This window comes from Wyeomyia smithii, chromosome 2 (genome assembly GCF_029784165.1).
Source record: "Wyeomyia smithii strain HCP4-BCI-WySm-NY-G18 chromosome 2, ASM2978416v1, whole genome shotgun sequence".
NCBI classification, from domain to species: Eukaryota; Metazoa; Arthropoda; class Insecta; order Diptera; family Culicidae; genus Wyeomyia; species Wyeomyia smithii.
This window is the reverse complement of record NC_073695.1, coordinates 201,814,294-201,840,953: the sequence shown is the minus strand read 5'-3', so window position 1 is coordinate 201,840,953 and position 26,660 is coordinate 201,814,294. Positions and strand designations below refer to the sequence as shown.

The 26,660-nt window shown below is 40.1% G+C and overlaps 2 protein-coding genes across 8 annotated transcripts in view; both read right to left on the bottom strand.

The window, feature by feature from the left end:
* LOC129722689 (fatty acyl-CoA reductase wat-like) overlaps window positions 1–3,707 on the bottom strand; it is a 31,978-nt gene extending 28,271 nt beyond the window's left edge. The window contains exon 1 of the mRNA XM_055676347.1: window positions 3,408–3,707. Within this exon, the coding sequence (XP_055532322.1) occupies window positions 3,408–3,644 (237 nt within the window). The 5' untranslated portion in view covers window positions 3,645–3,707. The remainder of the gene's footprint in view (window positions 1–3,407) is intronic.
* Window positions 3,708–4,568: 861 nt separating this feature from the next.
* Window positions 4,569–25,553, bottom strand: LOC129722690 (uncharacterized). 7 transcript variants are annotated; one of them, XM_055676354.1, is made up of 5 exons: window positions 24,773–25,553; window positions 16,909–17,125; window positions 16,710–16,840; window positions 16,351–16,459; window positions 4,569–4,665 (listed from the first exon to the last, which is right to left on the bottom strand). In XM_055676354.1, exons 1-5 carry the CDS (start codon window positions 24,788–24,790, stop codon window positions 4,649–4,651), a joined length of 492 nt encoding a protein of 163 aa, XP_055532329.1. In that variant the 5' UTR covers window positions 24,791–25,553; the 3' UTR covers window positions 4,569–4,648. The 7 variants fall into 7 exon arrangements, with proteins under 7 accessions (XP_055532329.1, XP_055532328.1, XP_055532324.1 ...); XM_055676353.1 differs by having other exon boundaries at window positions 16,351–16,462; window positions 24,773–25,551; XM_055676349.1 differs by lacking the exon at window positions 4,569–4,665 and having other exon boundaries at window positions 16,001–16,462; window positions 24,773–24,955; window positions 25,040–25,552.
* Between the last annotated feature and the right edge of the window lie 1,107 nt (window positions 25,554–26,660).

The following is a 26,660-nucleotide window of genomic DNA, read 5'->3' as shown; positions in this document are numbered from 1 at the left end:
ATCACCTGGAGGTGGAGGAGAAGATTGGCCGGCTGAAAAACAATAAGGCTGCTGGAGTGAAAGAAATTCCCAGCGAGCTGTTGAAATACGCTGGAGAAACACTGGCTAGAGCCGTGCACTGGGTCGTTGTCAAGATTTGGGAGGAAGAACGAGTACCGTAGAAGTGGATGGAGGGTATTGTGTGCCCCATCTACAAAAAGGGCGTCAAGCTGCAATTACCGGGCAATGACTCTGCTGACCGCCGCCAACAAGGTATTCTCCCAAATACTCTACCGTTGACTACCATGATTTGCGATGTAGTTCGTGGGGCACTACCAGGCGGGATTTATGGATGCCTGTTTCACCAAGGATCAGGGTACATGAAAGGAAGACGAAGTACATGAAATAATCAGCGCATTAAGGCAGGAAATCGTGCAAACTCTGGTCTCCGGAAGACGCTTGGATCGAGTAGAATTCGTCGCCTCACAAAGTTGACCGTCTACAGGACACTGATCAGACCGGTAGTCCTCTACGGCCATGAGACATGTACTGTGCTTGTGGAGGACCAACGCATTCTTGCGGTCATCGAGTGAAAGGTGTTGCATACCATCTTCGGTGGAATGCAGATGGAGAACAGAGCGTGGGAAAAGGGAATGAACCAGGAACTTCAAAACCTGCTTGGTAACGAAACAGAGAAGTGCACAGGAGGTAAGTTGGATCGATCAAGTGGAAAACGACTTACGAACCCTACGCAGACTGCAGAGCTGACGGATTGCAGCCATAGACCTAACAGAATGGAGACGACTTTGTTTGGCAAGGTAAGTAATTTCAAAAATAATGTTTTTGATGACAAACGTGGCCACATACTGTCAAATTTTATCTCGCGAAGACCCGCTTCAAAATTTATAACAGACGATATATTCACCTGCATACGTTGTCCATGCACAAATCAAAGAAAGACAAACAAATAAGTTTTGTTTTGAACGTTTTATGGATTTTGTGCAGGACATAAATGGTCACATTCAAACATGTTTCAACACGTACTGGGAAGCCTTACATTCAATGTAGTTAGCAGCACGCAAAAAATCCGTACAGTAACACATCCGGTACAATGAACAGAGCTTATGATTATATTTTCAACACTAGCGCCACCATCGTCGGCAGCGGCTTCATGAAATAGTTGTCATGACATCGGTCTGGATAAAACGTAGTACTACGTCATTCTTCAACAGCTTCCCATTTGCGTTCTCGTCGAAACGTAGTTTTCTTCATCAGTGAGAAAGAGAGAAAGAAGGGTTGTGAAACTATGCTTGTTTCATCTTCTTTTAAAGCTACGAATTGAAAGTGAACGGAGTAGGGGAGAACCGTACAAGACGCACGAGTTGGGTAAGATGGCCCATGCTATTAATTCCCCAAAATACCTACACATGTGGCTTTTTATGACGAAATTCTTCGCTTTTTCATAAAAAGCCAGCTTCTCTACAGTTCTCACATGAAAAAGTGTGCCATAATGACCAAAATACTCAAAAAACTGTGCAATTGGCTGTGGCTCTGTCCAATATGTAATTATTCATTAATTTTATTTAAGCTTTTATCATTAACTGACTTGTAAATAAAACAAAAATCTATGGTTCCCCTAACCTTCAAATTTTTGGAGTTTATAACACTATGAGCATTTCAAATTAATTCACTAACTTTCGTCAACTTTTACCTGAAAACAATCAAAACTAAAATTGGGGCAGAATGCACTATGAAGAGCTTGCAGGAGATTGCTTGACAACTTAGTGCATGTTCCATTATTTTTTATTTTACTTTCGAGACTTCAAGCGCTTCGCACTTCGCGTGCTGATTTCTGCTAGTGGCATATTAGCAGTAGGCATATTTTAGTATTTTATAATAAACTTCGTCATAAACATATAATAAATAGATCCTTCAATCATCCTACACGTTCAATGTCGCTTTGAAATGATTTGAAGCGCTGCAAATCGCGCAAATGCTTAACTGGTGCGTTTTGTACAATCCTCCCCTACACTTGCACCGCCGCCTGATGTGTAAAGAAACGCAACATCTATTTTTTTGTTCATACAACATTTATTTGACACAGCACAATAAACGCAGCATTTATTATAAAGCAAAACAATTTCTAACCTATCATTGCTGTTTAAACTGTTCAACGCTTGCGAATTGGTCTTCCTAAAACATCGAAGTGAGAATATAGACTAGAGCGGTAAACAAACTGCAGTGGTAAAATTACCAGATAATGCTTCTGAAAATACATTCACGAACAAATCAAATCATCTGAATAATTTACCTATCACTTTTCGCATGGAAATGGCTGAGATAATACAATGTAACAGATTATATTATGTCGAAAATGAATTCATTTCACCGTCATTTCCGTTGAATGATATTTGCAGCGGCAGCCACGCTCACAAATGGGGTAATGTCTCTGCAATAAGGTTAACTTTTGATGATTCATTTTCGAATGGACCAAATCATGATTCATAACTCTACGAGCTGAATTTAAATCCCAGTTGGGCACAGCGACTAGAGAATTTCATAGAGTTAGACATTGTATTTCGACATTAATACCATACATTCCTGCCGGCTATCGAATTCAACAGAGACGAGACTATTGCAGCATCCGAAACGGCAACGCACAAACTATCTACATGGGTTAAGTGTAAGCAACATATTGATAACCGGTCAGTTTTCCATGAACTGAGTCGCGTTGAAAGGAAATGCAAACCTCATGAATTCGTTATTTCCAGGCACATGAAAAGCGTAGCCTGCAGAAATTTTATTTCGCTTGAAACTGTACACAAATACTATCCTGTGAAATCGAAGGTTGTAGATTGCATAGTTTTTCTACGCAAGTACCTGCTAGTAAAAAACAGCGCCTGTGATGAAAAAATAACGTAACGCGGAAACCACAAATCCGATCGAATCTGTCAGAATAAAATTGTAGCAAAATTTGATTTAGAAAAATGATACCAAATTTATATTTTACGAAAGGTTATATGAACTATTTTGTAAATCTCAATTCGAAATCTTGAATTTTCTGTTACACAATAAATTGTTCATGACCTATTTATTGATACAAGGATACGTACTATATTTGAGTTCAATTTTATTATATTAAGCTCAGAAAACCTAATAAATCAGCCATGAATTCCAGCTCCCAAGTACTTATTTGCATGTATGATACTAATGAACTCGTTGGAACTACAACGTTTGTTAATCATGTTGTCATAACTACGGCATACCAAACACACACAAGTTGTACTTTGAAACGCGATTTCCAGCTTCATACTTAACACTGAAGTACAACACTGTATTGTGACAAATTCTGAGCCCACTAGATACTAATGCACTTGCAATATTAGCATTTTAATTTCTTAATTAAAAACACCACATGATTTACCCACCGCATCCTGCAGCAGTTTCACGAGCCTCTGCTCCACACTTAGTCCATCCTTTTGGCGCACAAGAAGGAAGATTTTCTTCACCTCCAAACAACGGAGAGCCTTCTCCAGTAACACTTTTCCAAGAAACCCGGTACCTCCGGTTATTAAAATTGTGGCATTTTTGTACATGCCCAGAATATGATTCACTTGTTCCGGTTCGTGCCCTCCGGGGGTGTACACCGTTGTAACGTTACGCATGACCGCGCGCCTCCGTATGACAGCTCGGCAGGAACCACGGAAGGATACTGAATGGCTTTCCAATCGACGTTTGCCCCTTCCGGGGTGAACGGTCAGCGGAAACATGGTGAACCGCTTCCTGTTCTAAATTATAATTTATGTACTTCTCTACTTGATTGTCATCGACACTGATAGGGCGACGGGTAAGGGTTACCAGAAGGTGTGTTGCTTTACGAAGAATAGGTATGTAATCGTTTTAGTTGAACTTGTATCAGGCGTGTGGTCTTCCCACAACGGCTTGTATCGTGCTTCATAAAGTTTTATTGCAGCAGAGTATAAAACGCTTAGGGCATTTAAAGCATTCAATATTAACATCAACACTCGGACAAACTGGCACAAACGAACAGGGCTTTCCATCGAGAGGTTGAAGGTGATTTAAAACAGAGCGCTCATTTATTCATATTATCGTATTGCATGCACTACTTTTTTACCCTGGATCAGAGTGGATGCTTCATTATTTACATGTGAAATTGACATAACAGACACTCGATAATAGAACATATGACGGTCAGGTGTCGATGCATAATAACGCAGGAATCTTCCCGATACGCATTCTACTACAGCAATAAAGATATAAAAAGCAGAGCCAAAAATAAATGTGCAGTTCCATCAGCATAAAATCGTTGACAACCAAGCCGATTGTGGTTACGTCTCGTAACTGTGTACCAACTAGTTAATCATTTGCTTAATTCTATTCCCATAATCGAGGCAGGAGTTAATCACTACATGATCAATGATTCTTTTCATTTTTATGATAGATTACACTATCGGCGATAGCTTAAGACACTTTGAACTTTGACACTATGACTTTCGGCTCTAGTATTCAGGTAGGTGACAGAAAAACCTCTCAAACCAATAGCAACTAACCTAAAAAAATGATCATACTCAAGTTTTTATTGAATTTTTATTATACGCGAAAACTGTAAATCGTCATCAACTCTAGAATTAAATGTTCAAAAAGTTTACTAATAATATGGCTGACCTGAAACGATACAAAAACATACAATATAATATCAGATGAAAGAGATAAATAATAAACAATAAACAATATGAAGAACAGACAGATTTAATTTCAACTCGTAGTCGGCAGCGAGAATAAAAAATTTGTCTTTAGTTTTTAAGATACTTTATAAGGTAAGTTTCTAGATATAATTGGCTTCGTAAAACATTTACTTGTTTTGTGCCGTGTCAAATAAACGTTGATTAAAAAAAAAACACACGATATAGAATAGACGATTTTTTTGTAAATTAATCGATTGATTTTAGAACTTTATACAATAAATTAATATGACCATGTAACAGAGCTGGAAATGATTGGAGCATTTAGCAAACAGTAGCGCCAGAGCTGAGATTAAATGAATCGAATTGCAGTATAACAAAGGACCCTTTTCTAAAGGGAATAAATATTTTTTCACGGTTTTGCAGTTTCTATGACCTTTTTCACGGTAGATTCATTGAGAAAAGGGCAACGGTAACGAATTGTATTATTAGAGTGCAATTTAATCCACAATTCATTACTATCTTCACGATCCCAAGCTTCCCGTTTTTTCCAGTGGAAGGACAGCAGCAGATATCTTGCCGACAATATCGTCCACTTTGATGTCAACTTTGCCATTACTATCTCGATCCAAACTTTCACTCGTCCTTTGATTCTTCTTTACAGTATCCCCATCCAGATTTTCACATATCCCGTTCATTAGCTTTATTTGATTAACTCCTACTTTTCATGCTACGAAGAGCGTAAATTTTCACAATAAAAGGTTTTAAATCGTTCATAAGCTTGTGTATTATATACCATGTGTGGATATTGCTTCCACATGACAGACAATAAGGACACTATTTCCTTTGTAAAAGCAAAGCAAAGCAAAGCCTTGCTGCTACATCCCGTATCGGAACTTGACCTTCTGTTTATTCTACACAGACTTCGCCGCAGCCAACTGTTTAGGGGCCGTTTCTAAATCACGTGGTCATGTTTTGATCACTTTTTAAACCCACCGGTCCCCCCGCCCCTCCCCGGTCATGTTTTGATCACTTTTTATACCCCCCGTACCCCCCTCGTGGTCTTTTGGCCAACCCCCTCCCCCCCCCCCCCCTTTCAGCTCTAACCAGGTGATCTTTTCATTCGTCAAGTGCCAAAAATTCACTTAAATTTTTACAATTTTTATTATTAAACTTCACTACATTCTATATTTCCTAAATGCAAAACCCTCATCCTTGACTTGGTGGCAACAAAAAATTATAAGTCAGGAAAAAAGACCACGTGGTCAACGCGCCCCATCAACACTACGTCACATCTTACAACATCAAATTTCCTTAGCACCAACAGAGTGTAAATACCCATATTGGAATGTGTTTTGCAATTTTAGGCTGATTTCCAGTAACCAAAGGAAGGGGGTGTTTCACATACCTCTCGCTTGCGGTATCTGCTCAACAAAATCAGCTATCAGCTTTTTGCCTGGAGTAAGAGGTGAGGTAACGCTTCAAAAAGACCGGTAGATAACTCACTCACTGCGAAGAATCAGCTCTTCAGATCAGTTCGTAAGGGGCCATCCACATACCACGTGCACAGCTTTTGGGGGGGGGGGGGGTTAGTGTAATGTCCACGGTCCATACAAAATTTTTAGAATTCATATGGGCACTTGTCCACGGAGGTGGAGGGAGGGGGGGGGTCAAAATCGTTAAAAACTTTCTTTGACTTTCTTTGGTTTTTCGTTGCAGCATATGGCGTGTTGGTTTCTGGATCAGGGCACCAGAAACAAACGCAACAGCAGAGGCACTCATTTTAAATAAATAAAGATAATGCATCTTGCAATATTACCTTCCTTCCACCGAGGAAGCCCATCCAAATTGTTTTATTATCGTTGCAGAGGTCATTCTCGGTGAGCAACAAGGAGGGAGAAAGCGAACATCTATCATCAGCATCGAGGACCATAATACTGGTTGACGTCCCCTCAACGCACCAAGTGGACCGTCATCGATGGTCTTGACGATGCAACCGTTGTGTGTGTCAAGTTGAATGAACAGCCCCCCCCCCCCTGAAGTCAGCAGACTAGTAGACCAACAACCATTCAAGTCAAGAACAGTGGACCCACTGGAGGAATACCATGGATGAAGAATAGGGTGGCAATGGGATGTAAAAAATGTCGAGGGTCAAAACATCAAAGCTTAGAACACTATGAGGCACCCCTAAATCATGTCCGATTGAGCTGAAATTTTGCACAGACCATTCACGAATCATTTTTTAGGTCAATAAACAAGATGAACATAGTTGGTTTAAGAAATTTGACATGATCATTTTCACTGCCACCCTAGTGAAGAATATGTTCCAGGAGGAAGGGGGCATCGTGAATTATCCCGAGAATCACAAGCCGGTCGGCTGCCATTGGATTTTGAAGAAAAAGCTGAATGAGCAGAGATATGTTGTGAAATGCAAAACTCGTCGCCCAGGGGTTCAGCTGGTTCAGCCAAAAATTTGAAACCGACTGCGACAAAGTCTACGCGTCGGAAGCCAAGAACATCCCGTCCGAGCACTCTTGTCGGTCCAGCCCATCGGAAGATATAAGGGGCCATCCACATACCACGTGGACAGATGTTTGACGATTTATTGATTATTGACTCTTTCCTTTCCTTCAGCAAATCATTCTTTTGAGGATCGTTTTCCAACATCGCAAGCCGCGGTTGAAACGGCAATAGCATTCAATAAATAGGGTATAACTGCCTTTAACGGACCACTTAGTAGCGTAGCTGCAAATTTTGCAAGAAAAAGTGTAAATATCTAAACTGAATTAAGGATTTTATTATGTATAAACATGAAGTAACATGTTTAACATCTTTTCCGCATGAAAAACAACTAGATAATACCTCTATTTTCTCATAATAAAAGAAATAAATCATCGCTTCAGTTTCCTTCAATGGGCCACCGTTTCCTTATTTGGACCACAACAATTTCCTAATTTGGGCCAGGTCTAAATAATACATCTCTTCAACCGTAGCTGCCGCTGACGAAACTAACTCTGGCTTACGCACTGAGAATTCTGGATCTGGATCAACTGTAGACTACACCCGTTCTTTCGCAATAGGGAATCCTTTACGTGCCATCCGAGTTATCCAGCGAACAAATGAGACCTCTTCCGCGGCAGTCAATGCAGTTTGTTTACCTTTTCGTGGTTTTCCTGACCACTTGCGGGTTGCACGGAACATCACGGCGGATCGTGGAACATTGGAGCGCCTGCGAGCTTCTCTAGTCGAAACACCACTTTTTATTGCTTTAAGACACTCAGTAACAGCTGCTTCAGTATATTTTTTACCAATTTCCGGCGTTTTTCCTATTTTGGCAGCAATTTTATACAATAACTCAATCATAACAATTTTATGGTAACTATGGTAACTATGATTCGCGGCGTTATTCCGATGATAGCTCTTGTTCGAAATGAAGCATGCCGGAATAAGGAAAACAGTATTATTTCCACCCTTAATTGGGCACTATTTTTTCAACTTTTAAGTGTTTTTCTAGTAAAATTTATTGCTTATCTTTTAAAGACACTCTTATCCTACCCGTTCATCGAAAATCTGATTATTTTCGCTCGGAAAATGTGATGTCAGTACAGTTTTTGGTAAATCCATTTCCTATGAAAACGTTAACAAACCGTGGCAAACCAGGTAGCTGTTATTAAAAGACATTTTAAGCAGCTTTAATGAAGAATATAAAAGTCAACGTCTGTTGCAACATTTCTAATGAAGAACATTATTGAAGTTGTCAAAGCATAAATCAAAATAAGTATATTTATAATGTGTAATTTGGTGTAAGAAGTTCAGGAGGTCCACTAAAGGAAGTGGTCTATATTAAGCAGATCTACCCTACGAACGAAATTCAGCGGGAGATTGGGAGGCTGAAGAACAACAAAGCCACCAGCAAAGACGGCCTACCGGGTGAGCTCTACAAACGTGGTGAACGAACACTTGCAAGAGCACTGCACTGAGTTATTTTTAAGATCTGGGAAGAGGAAAAACTGCCGGAAGAGTGATGAAAGGAGTCGTCTGCTCCATCTATCAAAAGGGCGACAAACTGGAGTGCTATCAAACTATCGTGGCATTACGCTCATCAACGCTGCTGGTAACCGCTGAAAACAACACCAGCAAAGAGATCCGGAGACGCACTCAAGCGGGAAACCGTGCCTACTTTGCACTTCGCAAGACGCTGAGATCCAATGGAGTGCACCACCGTATAAAGCTGATGCTTTACAAAACACTAGTTAGCCCGGTGGTCCTCTGTGGGCTAGAGACGACAACACTACTCTCAGAGAACCTCAGCGCTCTCAGAGTTTCTGAATGGAAGGTGTTGTGAACTATCTGTTGTGGAGTACAGACTGGAGACGGAGAATAGCGTACACGCATGAACCATGAGCCGCACGTGCCGCTAGGAGAGTTCCCCATTGCACAAGTTAACAGATTGCGATGGGCCGGACAAGTCGCAATGATGCCGGACGTCAACAAGGTTAAAACGATTCTTTTCAGAAACCCCTCCGGCATCAAAAACAGAGCAGCACAGCGTGCACGATGGCTTGATCAGATTGAAAGAGACCTAAAAGAGATAAGACGCCTGGGAGCATGGCAGCCTGGAACTGATTGGATTGGAGACGATTTCTTGCTACAGCACTAGCCACTCCGCTTCTAGCCTACTAGGTAAGGTAAGAATGCTAGACTTAAGCTGCAACTAGCTCTGTCAAAGGATATGCTGATGCGCATGTGAGAACCGATCGTGTCATACAGAAATTTTATCCTGGTTTCTTATTGAAGCCGGACGCGATAAGTTGGAAAGCACAAAAGTAGGAATACGGAACACTATCGTCTACCAAAACGGAACATGTTTCCCTCGCTGGAGCAGCCAAGGAGCTACTGTGACTCTTGAAGCTGATGCGAGGATTTGGCGTAGATATCCACGCTACTTACTCTTCGATCACCAATCAAGGAGATCTATCCTTTCTATCCACTGTTTTACTTTCAAAAATCATGCTTTTTTTTTCAAAAAAACAGAAGTCACCATCCTGAAATTCGAGATGGGGTTTCCGTGCGCCTAAAATGAAGTGTAAGTTATATGAGGTAGTATTCGGAAACCGTAAGTAGTCATTCGGGGCTTCAAAATGACGTTTGATCTCTTGGTGTCATTCCGCTTCTAGCTGTTCTACAATTAAATAGATTTCAGAAACTGAGGAACAATACCAATAAAATCAACTGAATTTCCAAATATGATAGTTAATTACAAGATTTCACAGAGTTTTCAAAAATATCAGAATTTAATATTCTCAAATAAAACAAGATTAATGTCAGATATCATAAGGCTAAGCTATTCTGTACCTTGTTTCAACTATTCTGAAAAACATGAATTAATCCGCCTATCGGTGTGATCAACCTTATCTTTAGCGTTTCTCAAAAATTTAAATTTCAGCCCAAAAATCTCTAGCACCAGTATTATTTTTTGACGGAGGACTACGTCTATCTGGAAGTTAGGTACCTGAATTTGCAAGTCTATTAATTCAACTAGGGAAAAGTGGACAGGTTTTGAGCGCTCATATTTCAGTCATTTATAATCAGGTTATCGAGGTTCAATCGATCAGAAATTCCTCTACGGTTTAATTAATGTAATAATTTGAAATACACTATTAAAAATTGGTAAATAACATTGATTGTCTAAATCATACTGAGCAGCCAATCACTACCTCTCTTCCCAAGCACAGCCGACACTGTTACTAGAACACAGCAACTGCAAAAGTATTGAAATGGCTGGAATCCTGGCCGGAATAACCAGAGAACAAGAATCATCGGCAACTAGCAGCAGTGTTGTAATTAGAGTGGCGTTGCTGATAGCGAGGAAAGCCTTGCAAATAAGTATATTTTTCTTGGTGTTCATTTTTCGACAGCGGCCGGTGCTGCTTTCAAAAATGTTTTGACGTAGGACTACGCCTACCTAGAGGTTAGGTATTTTAATTTGAAAATCTAGTAATTCAACCAGGGAAAAGTGGTCAGGTTTCGAGCGCTTATATTTCAGTCATTTATAATCAGGTTATCGAGGTTTTGGCATCAATTGATCAGAAATTCTTTTACGGTTAAATTTATGTAGCAAAACAACCTATTGTATGAGATACACTATTGAAAAATTAGTAAATAACATCGATTGTCTTAATCATACCGAGCAGCCAATCACTACCTCTCTACTCAAGCATAGTCAACACTAACCGATCAACCAGATACAACCGATCCGACTTCCTAAACGATTTGTTGTTGTTGTTGTTATTGTTTTACATGAGGTCACTTTCTGTTTCCGATGCTTTTTTACTTTCCTTACCATTCTATATTCTTCTTAACTAATCCCTCTTTCCAAATTACTGACGAAACCTTGATATAAAAGGTACCATTCGAGCATTTTGCCCCATCATTTTCATTCCAAAATCGCACCAGTGACACAGGGCCGGATTTAGACGCTGGGAGGCCCGGGGCAAATTTGTCTGTGAGGCCCTCTTTTCTTAAAACATTCATAGGTAACGTTCTGGAAGGTGACGAGCAAAAAAAAGGTCGCCCCATGACTACGGGGGCCCCTTGAATCGGAAGGCCCGGGGCATTTGCCCCCTTTGCCCCCCCCCCCTCAAATCCGGGCCTGCAGTGACATACGGACGCTAGGTGCTAGTCGTTGAAAAGAGGAAAGACAAAATAGTACCGGTCATCTCGCGCCAGGCTTCACCCGTAATGCTGGCGGCTGTTAGTCGACTGCAAAAGTACTAAAATCGTTCTGGTCTTAAATACCATATAGGTTCATATTTGCTGACTACTGAGAAAGGAAGAATACACCGAATTCGCTAATTCAAATGTTTGTTTTGTCATTACAAGCTACCAACAAATGCTTTTCTAATTTGTATATCTGCGAAGTGGAGATGCCAATTTAAATAAGGTTTCATTCATATATTTTATTTATATTAATTATTGTTCAAAGCGCTCTAATGTCTCAGCAAACAAAGAATGCACTGTTAGATAAAAAATATAGAAAAATACCGTAGTTCTACGTCATGGGGTCGTGTCTTTGTTACAACCCTCATACTATTTCTCAACATAATACAATCAAAATCACATGGGCACACATACAACTCACACGCATAAACACACTTTTGACACTAAATTTGTTCATATTGATAGGTAATCTCTGAGATGAAAAAAAGAATATTTCCAAATTTTGAGTCGAGTGGTATAAACCAATGGGGTTTTAAAGATAACCTTTAGTTTCAAATCCTGCGAGATATATTGAAGTCAATAGCATGAGTACTTTTCAAAGTGAAATAGTATTGTTAGAATGTTTTAATTTTGAGTTTTACTACACGGTTCATCCGCGTTCAATACACTCGTGCTTTTTCGCTGTTTTGAAAGATGAATTCCATAAATTTTCTTTACACTGTATTGTTTCATCAACACTCCACCATATATGAAACTGTTTAAAACATGTCAGAGGCAACCGTACTCTTCTGATACCATCGTTCCTCCGTAATTTACCGTAATTTGCAAGATCTAACTTAATAACAACTTTTATTCCATGCAACTTACAAAATGTGTCTAACACATATCACATAAATATGAAATGTTTCATGTTACCCCTCCGCATAACAAATTTCAAATGAAAATGGTGTTTTTGAGCCCATCTCATGTGCACATAGACATTTATTGGCAGCCCGCACAATGAATGATACACATTTGTTCTATTTTCACAAAAAAATGTACAGCACAAATTCCACGAAATATACCCACCTACCTAACGGACAGAATTACGAAAATTTAAATCAATCAAATGCCGTTGCAGTATACTGCGCTAGTAATAAAGTTCGTTTAAACAATGATCACATTTGGGAAAATATTTTTGTCCTCGACCAGTCAGTGCTTAATATGATAATGTTTGTCTCCCAACCCTCCAGTTAAGTTCGTAGTAAAGCTGACGAAAATGATAAGGAGAATTGCACGTATATCAAATTACATATTCATCATTCATTTTATCAGCATTCAGTAGCACATGAGTGCCTATAATGAAGCCCTCCTTGGGCAAGCCAGATACATTTCTGCGAACAAACGTAATTTCAAGAGGTTTGCTAACGAAAAACATAACATGTAACATGGAGACTACGAACGAAGGATTATTATTCAATTGGAATGCTTTCGCGAGGGTAGAACCCACTTTATGCTTCAAGCAGTGTGACTTTCGAATTATCAACTGTTTGCACATCAGCAATGTATAATCACTGTTTAATTGAATATAAACATTTTAATTTCCATTTTGCGAAAAATGATTAGAGGTAATATGTTTTTACGATAAGTATAAGCATTTTTAGTCTAGGACCATGTTGACTTAAATTATGTTGAACGTTGTTCGATTGGCCATTTCAAAGACATCAACTTTGAAGCCATATGCAATCTTTACAACTTTCACAATCTTTCACTTCTATAGCTTTAAATACACTTTAAATAAATCGAGTATATAAAATCATAACATAGTAGTAATTAATCACAAAGAATTCGTATTTCAGGTCTTAACATGAGATCTTACACTCGAACTTGTCCACAATCACTTGCATGCAAGGAATGACAAGCGACGTCATTTTAAATTGTATAAATTACAAATTAAATTATGTAAACTTAGAGCTCAAATGTCTTTCTGATCTCTAGCAAAAAAAACTCGTAAGTGCATTTTAACTGACGCTGTAATTGCATAATGCATAAGAACACACAATATTAAGTTACGCTTAAAGAAAAATTGAGAGCGAAGATTTTTAAGCTAAATTAGATACAATGAAATGCTGCCAGATGCTGCGTTTGATGAGAGAACATGATAAGCAAGATTGTTTACAACAGACAGTACATACATGAAAAAAAGCAAGCAACAACTCGAGTTAGATATATATTTAACTAGCTGACCCGGCAAACTTCGTCCCGCCTATTTAAGTGTTTAATTTAATTATTTTAAACATTTCAAATTTATTGATTCCTTGCGATTGGATTATATCGTTCAAAAATAATTGGTTTTATCGGAATGGCAACATCCTCAACTTTTGGCTTTTGTACATGACCTCTATTCCGGATATATATTGGGTGCATTTCAGTTATTCTCGTTGTTTTCCAGAAACTGAAAGTGGTCATCTTCTGATTCAAAATGATGTCCAGGGTCAATGCTTGGCTTCTTTACATCATTTCGATTACGGACTTATCCATATGTAGTAGTATTCGGTTATTTGCGGATGTTTTCCAGAAGTTGCCATTTTCAATTCAAACTGTTGTCTAAGGTCAATTTATAGCTCCTTGCATCATTCTGGATCCGGTGATCCGGAACCGTAAGTCGCCATTTTGGATTTAAAAATGGCATTTGGAGACAATTTCTGGCCCCTGAGCGTCATTCTGGTTTGAGAAACACCCATATTGGGTGTTATTTGGTCATTTTCGGCTGTTTTCCAGAAACCGGATGTCACCATCTTCGAATTCAAAATGGTGTCTGTGGTCGATTCTAGCTCCTGTGTATCATTCTCATTTTGTATGGAAATCGGCCATTTTTGGTTGTTTTTTAGAAACCGGAAGTAGCCATCTTACAATTAATAATGGTGTCTGAGGTCAATTTTCAGCTTAATTCTCGTTCCAGAGATCCTTATATTGGGTGGTATTTGGTCACTTTAGGCTGTTTAGGCGGACACCGGAAGTCGCCATCTTGGATTTCAAAACAATTTCGGCCCTCCGTGCGGTCAATCTGCTTAAAGAAACGCTCATATTGAATGTATTTGATCATTTTAGGCTGTTTTCCAGACACCGGAAGTCGCCATCTTACAATTCAAAATATTGTCTGAGGTCGATTTTTAGCTTCAGTGGTCGATTTGTGGCTTCAGTGCATCATAGCAATCCCGGAAATACCCATATTGGGTGGTATTTGGTCATTTGCCGCTGTTTTTCGGGAACCGGAAGTCGCCATCTTACAATTCAAAATGTTGTCTAAGGTCGATTTGTGGCTTCAGTGTATCATAACAATCCCAGAAATACCCATATTGGGTGGTATTTGGTCATTTTCCGCTGATTTTCAGAAACCGGAAGTCACCATCTTGGATTTCACATTGGCATTAGGGGACAATTTTTGGCCTCTGAGCGTCATTCTGGTTGAAGAAACACTCATATTGGGTGGTATTTGGTCATTTTCGGCTGTTTTCCAGACACCGGAAGTCGCCATCTTACGATTCGAAATGTTTTCTGAGGTCGATTTGTGGCTTCAGTGCACCATAACAATTCCGGAAATACCCATGTTTGGTGGTATAAGGTCATTTGCCGCTATTTTTCAGAAACGGGAAGTCGCCAGCTTGGATTTCGAAATGGTATTTGGAGACATGCCAGATCAAGGAAGGGTGTCGAAACATTATGGACATGTTTGTTACCCCTAAAAACAATCACCTGCCAAATTTGGTTCCATTTAGTTGGTTAGTTCTCGAGATAAGCAGAGATTTGTGTTTCATTTGTTTTGAACTCCTCCCTCACAGAAGAGGGAGGGGAGTCGAACCACTATGGACATACTTGTTACCTCTAAAAACATTCACATACCAAATTTGGTTTTATTTGGATGATTGGTTCTCGAGCTGGGCGAAATTCGTATTTCATTTGTATGGGACCCCTCCCTTGTAGAAGAAGGAGGGGTGTCAAACCATTATGGATATATTTGTTACCCCTAAAAACATCTACCTACCAAATTTGGTTCTATTTACTTGGTTAGTTCTCGCGGTGTGCAGAAATTTGTGTTTCATTTGTATGGGACCCCTCCCTTCCAGAAGAGGGAAGGGTGTCGAACCAACATGGACATATTTGTTACCTCTAAGAACATCCACTTGCCAAATTTGGTTCCATTCACTTGGTTAGTTCTCGAGGTGTGCAGAAATTTGTGTTTCATTTGTATGGGACCCCTCCCTTCCAGAAGAGGGAAGGGTGTCGAATCAACATGGACATATTTGTTACTCCTAAAAACATCCACTTGCCGAATTCGGTTCCATTTGCTTGATTAGTTTTAGAGATGTGCAGAAGTTTGTGTTTCATTTGTATGGGACCCCTCCCTTCCAGAAGGGGGAGGGGTCTCGAGCTATCTTAGTCACCTTTCCCGGCCCCTAAAACCCCTATATACAAAATTTCATGCCGATCGGTTCGGTAGATTCCAAGCCTATATGAATCAGACAGACAAACAGATAGACAGACAGACAGAGCTGCATTTTTATATGTTTAGATGTTTACAACAGACAGTACATACATGAAGAAAAGCAAGCAACAACTCGAGTTAGATATATATTTAATTCACCTTTGGTTCACTCAATTACGTCACTAGAGGCGTTGAAGTCGTTAGTAACTAGTAAGAAATTTATCACAATTCAGCACCACAACAAAAGACAGGACTCTTACAGAGGCAAGACTATACACAAATGTGGCAGACAGTAAGCCGTTCGAACTGCACAAACAAACAACGTGCGACGGTTGATTCAGTTATAGCCCCGGTATCCGCTGACCAGACTCGAGCTTGTTATTCCGACCGGGTTAGTACCGGAATAATACCCGTAGCCTAGATTGCGGCTACCAAAGTAATTCCCACTGTTGTACCCCAAATAGGACTGCAAGCCACCGTTACCTCCGTAGCCACCGTATCCACCGTAGCCTCCGTAGCCCCCATAACCACCGTAGCCACCGCCGATGGAATTCGTTCCGGGATTATAACCGCCAACTCCGGGGTAACCACCCTGCTGGGAAAGACAAAAAAATACATGTTATAAGTTACCGCTTCACTCTGTATCTCATACAATGTGAGAGTGTTTGAATGATTCCAAAAGGCAAAACAGGTGAACATTCATGTGCTAGAATAAGTCAAATACACCTTATATTAAGTTAGTCTAGTCGAAAGTGTGCAACGTTAAAATATCGAAATAAAGTGTTCTCTTATAGTTTGTATGTACTGTTCTGAAAATTAAAGGTTATTCATCGTTCACTCACCGGATAGTATCCTCCCGCTTGCGGGTAATAGCCACCCTGTGGGTAATATCCTCCTTGCGGGTAGTAACCACCCGACGGATAGTATCCCCGGTTGCCGTAGTACGGTTTTCCGAACAGCCCCAAATCGAATACTGCAAAACCAGAAACAAATGAGTTCATCAATTTAAGCGTCCCCTTCGTTTCCTCTGCGGTAACATACTTCGCTCGCTCGGTACTCCAGAATAGTAATGGCTTCTTAAAGAGCGCCCTCCATCCGGGCGTGCTACACTCAGGTCAGCTAGAGCGTTCAAGTCCGAGCCGTCCGCTTGCGCCGGCCGGAATAATCGCACCTGGTTACCGGCTGTGTTCGATTCTTTTTCCGTGTGCAGCTGGCAGTTGGCCGCGTTCAGTGCAACTGCTAATACCAGCAGCGAGATCTGAAGCATAGTAGAGAGGAGAGGGTAGAAAGCTTAGAGAAAATATTCGAATAGGATATGCTAAGAGCCACAAATTTGACAAAAAACGAAAAATGCGACCACCAATATTAAGAAATTTGTAAAATTAATCAAACTAAAAACTAGAACAAAAGTAATCAAGTTTATCTTTTGCATCTAATTTCAAGTTTATCCTTTACTTTATTGATTTAAAATGTAAAATTCATTTTAATTTCAGGTTCAAAATACAAAATCTATTATTTCCATCAGGATTAAATTTAAATTTTTATATATACGATAGAACACCACTATATCAGTTTCATTAAACGCGCCTGCAGTTCGAACTCGAACCGCCAAAATTTTGAAAAATATTCAACTCTGAATAATCGAGTCGTTCATTTATATGAATTTCTTTCATTTTCACTTATCAAGAACAGATGGTTTACTAATGGAAAATAATTGTACTCAGTACATGTGCCGACATAAAAATGTATCATGATTATAAATTTATCCTTTTATTTATACCGGAAATATATTTTCATTTATTCCGAAAATATCTGAACAAATTTAAACGCAATTATTTTGTGTAAAAGGTATGCGCTTTCTTAAAAGCCTTATTGATTGGAATCAGCTCATAGGTTCCAAAATAAGTTCCGAATTATTCATAACAGTAAACCGAAACCACTACAAGACCGTGATACTCTCTCCACATGTGTTACTGTATATCGATAACCCAGATAACACAAGAGGATGAACAAAATAATTTGGAGCTCGCCCAAGAGAAGCAACGAGAAAACAAATTTCGCTATAATTATCAGCTGAAAAGTCTTCATTACTCCACTTTTCTAAGAAAAGAATAATTTCTTCATTCAATATTTTTTTCAACCGACTCGACATTTCAACGAAATTTTTTTTTCTTCGCTTGAAATAGTGATAATAATAATTCTACGAGGGTAAACAACAAAATCACAAAGAACTATCAAATGTCGCATTTCATAATAATCGGCCTACAATAAATTGGCAGTATGACGCCGAGCGTTGTCATGCAGGAGAACCACTTTACACGCCTCTGCTCTTAATGTAGCCGTTTTTCGGTCAGTGCTCGGCTTCACGTTTACGTTTCAAAAATGGACTTTTTATCGAATGGTGATAAAAAAATTGATAAATTTCCCATTGTAAGTAATTATATTAGCATACCTGCAAAAAAATCCACACCCTTGCGTTGCGAGAGGCATATTTTTGAGTTCTCTCTTCATTCTATTTATCAATTGCTCCTCAGTCTTCGCGACAAATTGTTTGAGTAGATTTCACGCTTCAGGTTTACCCAGAGATACTCAATGGGACGCAGCTGGAGAACGTCGAACGACGACGTAGGCACTTCGTACTAGAAATTTCCCCGTTCATGCGCAGTCCTGAGCAAATGAAGAGCAGCTTTGACATCCCCTGCTCGCTGTTTGTCAGCCACAGCAGCACCCTCTTGGGGAACTTGGTGTGTAAAATGAACTTCACCTCAGAGCTCACTTCCTCCATGTGGGAAATAAAATACGAAGTGCCCCGCCAGTCCTTGCCATCCAGGGTTGGATAGGCCTCGTCGCTTATCACCACCACCACATTGCGATTTGCCGGGAAAATCGACTTAACCGTCATATTGAGCCGCTGCTGGTACGTAATTGCCTGTAGCTCCGAGACTAGTGGACGGGACTGCCGCTTCCTAGCATATATGTGCATTTTTGCCAGGTACTTTTTCACTGTTTTGGTGGTTACATCGACCTCCCGGCCAAGCGCACGCAGTGATGTAGCCACTTATCTCAGGGTCTTTTTCTTTAGCCCCCGTTGGATCTACTTCTCGATCAGGGTCGTTGGCCGTCCGGAATCGGGTTTTCTTTCAATGCTCTGATTGTTATCCAATAGTGCCAAGATGTTGAAGATGCTGGAACGGTTTCCGGTGTCCACGAATTGCCGCACGATGTCCGTTTTCAAAGCGACAAAGTACCGTTCTTTGAACGCGCACACTTCTGAACGGAGAAGCTTCACTGTTTCCACCATCACGGTTAGAGTACGACTGGAAGCTCTCAATTTATTTCTGCTAACTCATGGGCTACTATGATTGATGCTGCATGGGTAGTTCCGTCAGTGCGTGTGAAAGCAAACCCATGAAAAAATGGTAAATTTTCGTACATTTTTCGAATGCAAATGTTAATCACATCAATAAAAATCAACTTTATTCCCTAGTGATGATTTCGTTCGGGTTCAATAGCTCATGATAAATAATACCGACAAGGTTTTTTAAACCTCTATGCTCTTCAGTCACCGTTTCTTTTAAATGAAAAGAAACACTTTCCGCCAATAATGATTCTTTAGCATTGGCAGAGCTGCATGTCATCATGGGTCGGCACGTTGCGGAAGCATCTCTGACGGAGCGAATAAAGCCGCTCTCATAAGCCAAACTTGCCCATTAGGGCTGATAACAGTAAGGTCCCAATTATGGCAACTGATAGCGTAGGAAACGGATGCGAGACGGATTTTGTTAAGGTATCACGTTAAGGTATCACGCATAAGATGCTTGTTCCTGACTTACGCCTGTCGGGGCGTCATAGTTGCTCAAAAGCTGCTATGGTGGCCTACCATGCTTCGGCACAAATCACCAAGGGACAACATAGACGACTACTCCATCAGGAGGATAGTAGCTGGGGAACTCCTTTAACCAAAAATGAGCAACATAAATAACCGACGACGAGCGGAGAGGGGTTACTAAACCCTTTTGCGAGTGATGGCATCCAGCGGTATCCGCAGAAAAAAGCGTAGACGGATGCAGCTAAAACCGGGGGTGGAAAGGCTAGCACTCCTATCTTCACACCGGACACAACGGTCGACCTGCTTCGAAACACCATTGATTAGGCCAGAATAAAGTATAAGGAGCTCTTAGTTCGAGTGAAGGTGTCCGAGAAGGAGTTCAGGACGCAGCGATCTGCTCTACTCGGCAGTTCGCTAAGAGTGTGAGCAGTAATAAAGAGCAGTTCCCGGGAAGAAACGATTGGTTGTGCCAGTCTCGCGGGAAGCTACACCAACTAGTTCAAGGTTCGCCTAAAAACCGAATGAAGTGGAGGCTGGTAAGAAAGACACAGAGCAGGTGGACGCCCTCATACTCAAGTCGGACGCGTCGCAGTACTTAGTGGTCTTGGAGAAAATGAGGGGCAAAATCCAACTTAAGGATCTCGGGGCGGATGAGCAGAGCATCCGTCGATCACGCATTGGCAAGATGATACTTGAGCTCAGAAATGACGGTTCTAGGAAAAGAGGTGCAAGTTTGGGCACTCACATCAGAGGTGACTCTCCAGCTTAAAAACCTAGACAAAATCACAGAGGGGTGCGATGTTACACAAGCCCACAAGAAGAAGTGCGGGGAGGAAATGGCCACTGAATCAACTCGCCTACGAATAAGTCCAATGGTAACCCAGGTGGCCAATTTCCGACTAGCATTGGCAGATGCGAACCTGGCCCTCCAGGCAGTCAAATTTAAGGTTGGCTGGTAAGTATGACTCGTGGGCAGCGTTGCCAACCCTCCCGTTTTTCCTAGATATCTCCAGTTTTTTGGAATCGTCAGCGAAACAGCTGAAGGTTGAATATTTTCAGTTTTTTGAAAATTGTTCCAGTTTTATGCATTTTCTGTTCATCACCACATTTTTTGAACTCATTCCCATTACATGTATGGTCTTTTCAGTATTTTGTGCATTCATGCGCCTCGGTTGTAAGATTTTATTCGAAATCTACTCAATTTCAAGTACGCCAGTGACTATAATCTCCATGTGTAAACAATTTTCTTTCAGCCTTTTTGGTTACATGCAACAATACGGTGCAGCATTTTTGAACCAAAAATCAAGTAAATTTATGTAAAAGCTTCAAATCAAAAGTTTTCTCCAGTGTTTTATTTCGCTGCTCGTGGACATACTCCAGCAATCAGACGTTTGCTTTAGGGGCCATCAACATACCATCAATCAACAGGCCATCAACATACCACGTGGATGGCCCCTCAGCTGCTATGTGAGAGAGCATAAGTCCTGGTTCTGTAAGGGACCCGACAGGAGCCAATCGTGCAAGCCTTGCAGTGGTGTCTCTGCGTCGTTGTCGAACATCGCCATCGTATCGTACCCCTACCGTAACATATCCCTCCCGATGCCTAAAAACATCGCAAACAAGAAGGATGTAGAGTGCTTCGATCGACTTGACACAAGGGGTATACGAAGTACCAGAAGATCATTCTCGATGATAAGATGGCAGCGGGAATGGCACAATTCCGCGACGGGCGCATCGACGTATCCCGAAGGTTTAGATCGGAAGCACACCTGGCACAGATCCTGTCAGGCCATGGTTGCGTCAGGCAGTATTTTCACACTTAAACAGGTTCGGGCACGCGGCGTCCTCGATGTGTTCCGAGTGCGTCGATGTAGAGGAGGCCGCTGAGTATGTCTTCTTTGTATGCCCTCATTTTGCGTGTGCGAGGAACGAAAGGATGGTAGTAAGCGGATCAGATACTATTCCGGACAACTTAGTTCCGAAGATGTGCGAAGAAATCTGAGGTGCGATTTGTGAGCCGCCTCTCAGATGGCCAACAATCTCGACGTAATACTATAGGAAGATACCCAACATCATATCGTTTATAAATTAATGAAAAATATCGTAAATATATCTTAGCGATGATAAATATCGAGGACTTAGTTGAGCACTTGATACATTTCGAGGGTACTAATGATTAAAATTCACTATAGACTTTTGCTTCTACACAAATTTTCACTTTTACCGAGCACATGTGCACGAACATATTTATAACAGACAAGGCGCAGACAATCGATTATTAAAAATATATTCAGAACGAAGCAAAGGAAGGAGAGTTCGCTATTAAAAATCGATCATTTTGTTTTTTGGACTCAGACTTTACAGCCAGCTAATAGTCTACAGGACAATTGCGGGCTACAATCTTACTGACACTAACAGTCTCTCCCAAGCCGTGATTCGAACATACGACGACTGGCTTGTTAAACCAGCGACGAGACCAGCTGGGAAGCTTTTTAGGACACTTTATATGCAAATAATTCAAAGTTGAGCAGTTCATAATTCATATAAATTAGCAGAAATCTTAAAAAAAATATTCCCGGTTGGCACGGTTGACGGTGTACAATGCAACACACAATGTGGTTAAGTCAGATGTTTTTGATAGTACTCGAAAAAATTTCACGATAACATTTCCACATTCAACCACCACCAGTGGGAATCAAACAGATGCTAGCGACTCTCGTATATTCATTTACTTTATTATACAATTATTGTACGAATTAGTACGAAAATGAAACATGATTTACTGCAGTTTGAAGAAATCAAACAATGATTCTAAATATTTCAAATGCCAATAAAAAAATGATGATAATGAACTTGTTACTCATTCGTTTATTTTATATATTTTTGTAGCGAGCTTCTCTCTGTAGTGAACTCTCTTGTATGCAATACTTTATCAACTCGATGGTTGCTTGTGTTTATTCAGTCGGAAAACTTCGTGAAAATAAACAGAACATGCAATATATTACATTCGAATTGAAACTAAAGAGCTGAACTGTGAAAAAGTAGCTGATGGAGATCAAACAGCTAACACTTTCGAACAAAGTTTCGACGAAAACAACGAAACAGAAGCTATAACTATCTTAGAAAACTTGGTCATCTTTCTATTTCACAGTGGTTTAAAATATGAACAACCTGGAAGTACTGTACACAGGAGTAAACATTGAGCAGTAGTGTGAATTAATCCTGTTTTACTCTTGTCACGAAAACTTTTTCCTTGATATCAAAGGTTTATCAAGCTCTATCAAATGGTATGTAACAGTCGATTTTCCGATATTTAGAATTTTGTTATTAGCTCATACAATGGTAAAATATATGAGAATTGAGGGAACCGTGAAGCAGTGTCTCAGAAGCAATTATAGTAAAGCGACTTTTTTGAGTTTATATCATAGAGTTTATATTTCTTATTTTCATAAGTTACGTTTTAGCAATCCAAAAAAGATAAAAACTGCTTCGGATAATATTGTAACAGTTATTCGAAATGAGTATTAAGGTGCCGCCACACGGACGCTTATTCCCTTAGTTTCTAAGTCATAACTAGTTGATTGTAAAAAGCATTTTTTTCATCATAACGCGGGATTGTACTGTCAAAAGCTATAACATAGAGACCCTGAACTACTCCGTCATGCCCGAATAGTTCATAGCCTACTATTCAGTGATGAAAAAATGCTATTACAATCAACTAAGACTTAGAAACTAAGGGAATTAGCGTCCGTGTGGCGGCACCTTCATGCTTTGTTGAACATTAAAAAAAATTATAATGTTTATTTTACAAGAGCAAGCACTCACTAAAGATTGAAGAAACGATCAATGTTACCCCATTGTTCGGCACCTACCAACATCCGGATGCCAGCATCTATATTGCACAGCTTTTACTAGTTACAATGCAGAAAACTTTTACCAGTGCGTTGGTTTTGAGCTCATCAGTCTGTGCTTAAAACTTTATCAATCTCGCTGTACTGTAGTAATTGAAAGTGAGACAAAGAAATATAGAATTGACGCTGCGTAACCACACTGAAGAAGTAGATGAAACAAGTAAAAGTAGATGAAACAGATCTCTGCATTTAAATTTGAACTCTCGGGTTCTGTTTTCTTAAAACAGGGAAAAAGGATATTAATAATTAAGGAAGCAAAATTTGAGTACTCATCTAAGGAAGATTAAAAATTAACTGTTCATACTAATGATTGTTAATAAAATATTATACTTTGACAATAAAGTCCTCTATTTTTTATATCATTTAGAATCTTAAAAACTAATTATTTCGCCGAAATTCTATCCGATTTCCCATGTATGTATATATGCACAAAGACCGACAATTCGACCAATTCTATTTTTTGTTAGAAGTAATTTTATCTTTATAATAATAACATATTTGACAGATATCGAATAAGCTACAAGAACTCATGTACAAAAACTACTTGCCGTTATGTTTCGTACTCAATCTTGACTTTTATGATGTCATTCTAAAATAGTCAAATCCTTGATTTTCATTTCAATTTCGCAGAACTACAAAAAATATTCATTTCATGTTCTTAAAATTTACCTCGATTTCGTTTCGACTTATTTCACGAAACCGAAATGGGAATCATCCTTCGTTTTATTTTATTTAGACACAGTGCTACGCGATAAAAATCACAGTCATCAGGCCTGCCATCTTCTGGACACACACAATATTAACTATTACTGCCAAAATTCCAATAAATTTGTTTCGATTGACAAATTGCAAATGATGATTGATTCCCGATCGTGAGCGTCCGCAGTTCTGGATCTCTGTCACTAACCAATTCTTCGAACACGGAAATTAGATTAAAAATTCAACTATCGAAGCTTTCTCAGCTCATTTAACTTTCAGTCCCAATTTTCTACTCCAATGTACGATGTAACAGCGGAGGAGAAAATTGGGATTCAAAGCAGACGCTTTCGTTTCGCGAAGACGACGACGACGACGGACTTTCTTTCGCCCCAAGTTATGAAATCAGAAAGGCAAACATTACGGTAGACCACCCAATAAGGTAATAAAAGAGCCAAATCAAACTCACTTTGTACGCTCGTTCCATGGTGCTGCCTCGGACGCCAAACCGGAAGCTGAAGAGCTCGACTGAAGCCACTTCAATGGAAAGAATATCTTCGATACGATTCGCGCGACTTTAACGGGCGCTCAGCTTGACTGTTGCGAACCGCGCTGCAAATGTTGAATTTTCACTTCACTTTTTGCACTACTGCTGTTAAACGACAAAAAAGAAAAGAAAACACTAGAAATTGTTGCTACCCTCTCGCGCAGAAAAAGTGCAACTATCGCCAATCACCGGATTGTTCGGCAGCTTCCCGCCAACTTCAACAAACAATGACGACGACTTTAACGTTCACCTTCCGAAAAATTTGCAAACTTATGCCGGCACCAACAGCGTTACTTTGCTTGGTTTTTCGCTTGGATGACCTCCTCGTCTGGGTTCGGTTTGGTGAGCAGCCGCGATTGTATGCAGTAATCAGATGGGGTAGGTTGGCAATTTTCTCACCCGGCACAGACTGGAACGAATGCGAGCGCGCGCCCGAAACAGAACATCCGCGATTAGCAGCGAGCGCGAATAAGGTAAAATGCGCTTTTAAGTGTCGCGGATATGATCACACTTTACTGTGAGAAATCTTGTTGCCGACTCAAGACGTCGCGGAGAAATAACCGACGGTCGCGAAAAAACAATGATTTTATAGTTACTATTTGTCAGACTTTTGAAGGCCCGAAAGTGGCTTCATCTTCGGGGCGCACTAACTTTTGAATGAGCGATGGGTCGGGTTTTCTCCCAGAACAGCCGCCCAACGAGGCACACAATTTCCATCTACAAACGAGGTTCAACTCTGTTACCTGCTGCACCCCCACCCACGACTATGTATCGGATGTCACTACACATCGTGCAGCATAGATATAGTAAGCAGCATTGAAGCAATTTGCCTACTATGAGGCACTATGACACATACTTGCCCGCCCCATGTTTGTGCAATTGTTATTTCGTTCCGATGTGTCGTAATCGCGATCGCTTCCCGGGTGAATAAGCTAAGCTGCCACGCCTTTCGTGTTGAAGTTTGGAAAATGCGATCACGCCTATTCTGATTGGAATTCCAGCCAAATTGGCTGTCTGAGAGATTCAGAATTGATGATGGATTAATCATTATTTATTTGCAAGTACATGAGGTTATTTGAGTTCGTAATAAAACAGTAACAACTGAAAACTTATCTAAAAAAAATCAGTCGTCTGTTTATACAAAACATTTTATTATTTACGAGCTTCGAACTTAGCAGGTGTACGGGAAAAAAGTTACATTGACTGAAGCATTATTGCCATTTTGAAAGCAATTTCAAACAAACGAACCAAAACATCAACAGGCAATAAATTTCTCGAACGCTCGCAAAAGGTAAAGAAACATTAATGTAAGCCATTTCGTTCTAACTTTCTGATTTCCCAACAGGAAGGGTGTTTCATTTGCTTAGTATTCCCATGTGAGGCAAAAGGTATTCAATTAAAATACCAGCATCTTCTGTTCAAATTTATACTAATTTTGCAAGCAGTATTGTGTATTCAGCATTTCTGAAACGGCAGTCCAAATTACCGCTTTCTGGTTGCAAAACTGTTCTACGATAATTGATAATAAACCTAAAGACCAATTCGGATTTGCAATTCCGTTCAGCTCTTGCAACTAATTTTTTCGTAACCGTCACATAACACTAATTTCTCATAATTATACATAAAACATGACAAGAATCGAGTGCGAATCGATTTTTCATATTTACTTAACTGGAGCTTCTTGAACGCACCCACCTGACACACATCAAAAGACTCTAAAATAGTCACTTCAATATGCAATTCCGAAGGGATATCTATGAACCGGAACAAATCAAGGTCAGCGTTATCTATAGTTTGGGGTGTGAAAATG

What these genes read in the sequence shown, in the direction of transcription:
- LOC129722690 (XM_055676349.1), bottom strand. An exon ending in TGGAGTACCGAGCGAGCGAA is followed by an intron (nt 16,841 to 16,908) that starts GTATGTTACCGC and finishes CTGGTTTTGCAG; the next exon opens with TATTCGATTTGGGGCTGTTC. An exon ending in AAGCGGGAGGATACTATCCG is followed by an intron (nt 16,463 to 16,709) that starts GTGAGTGAACGA and finishes TGTCTTTCCCAG; the next exon opens with CAGGGTGGTTACCCCGGAGT.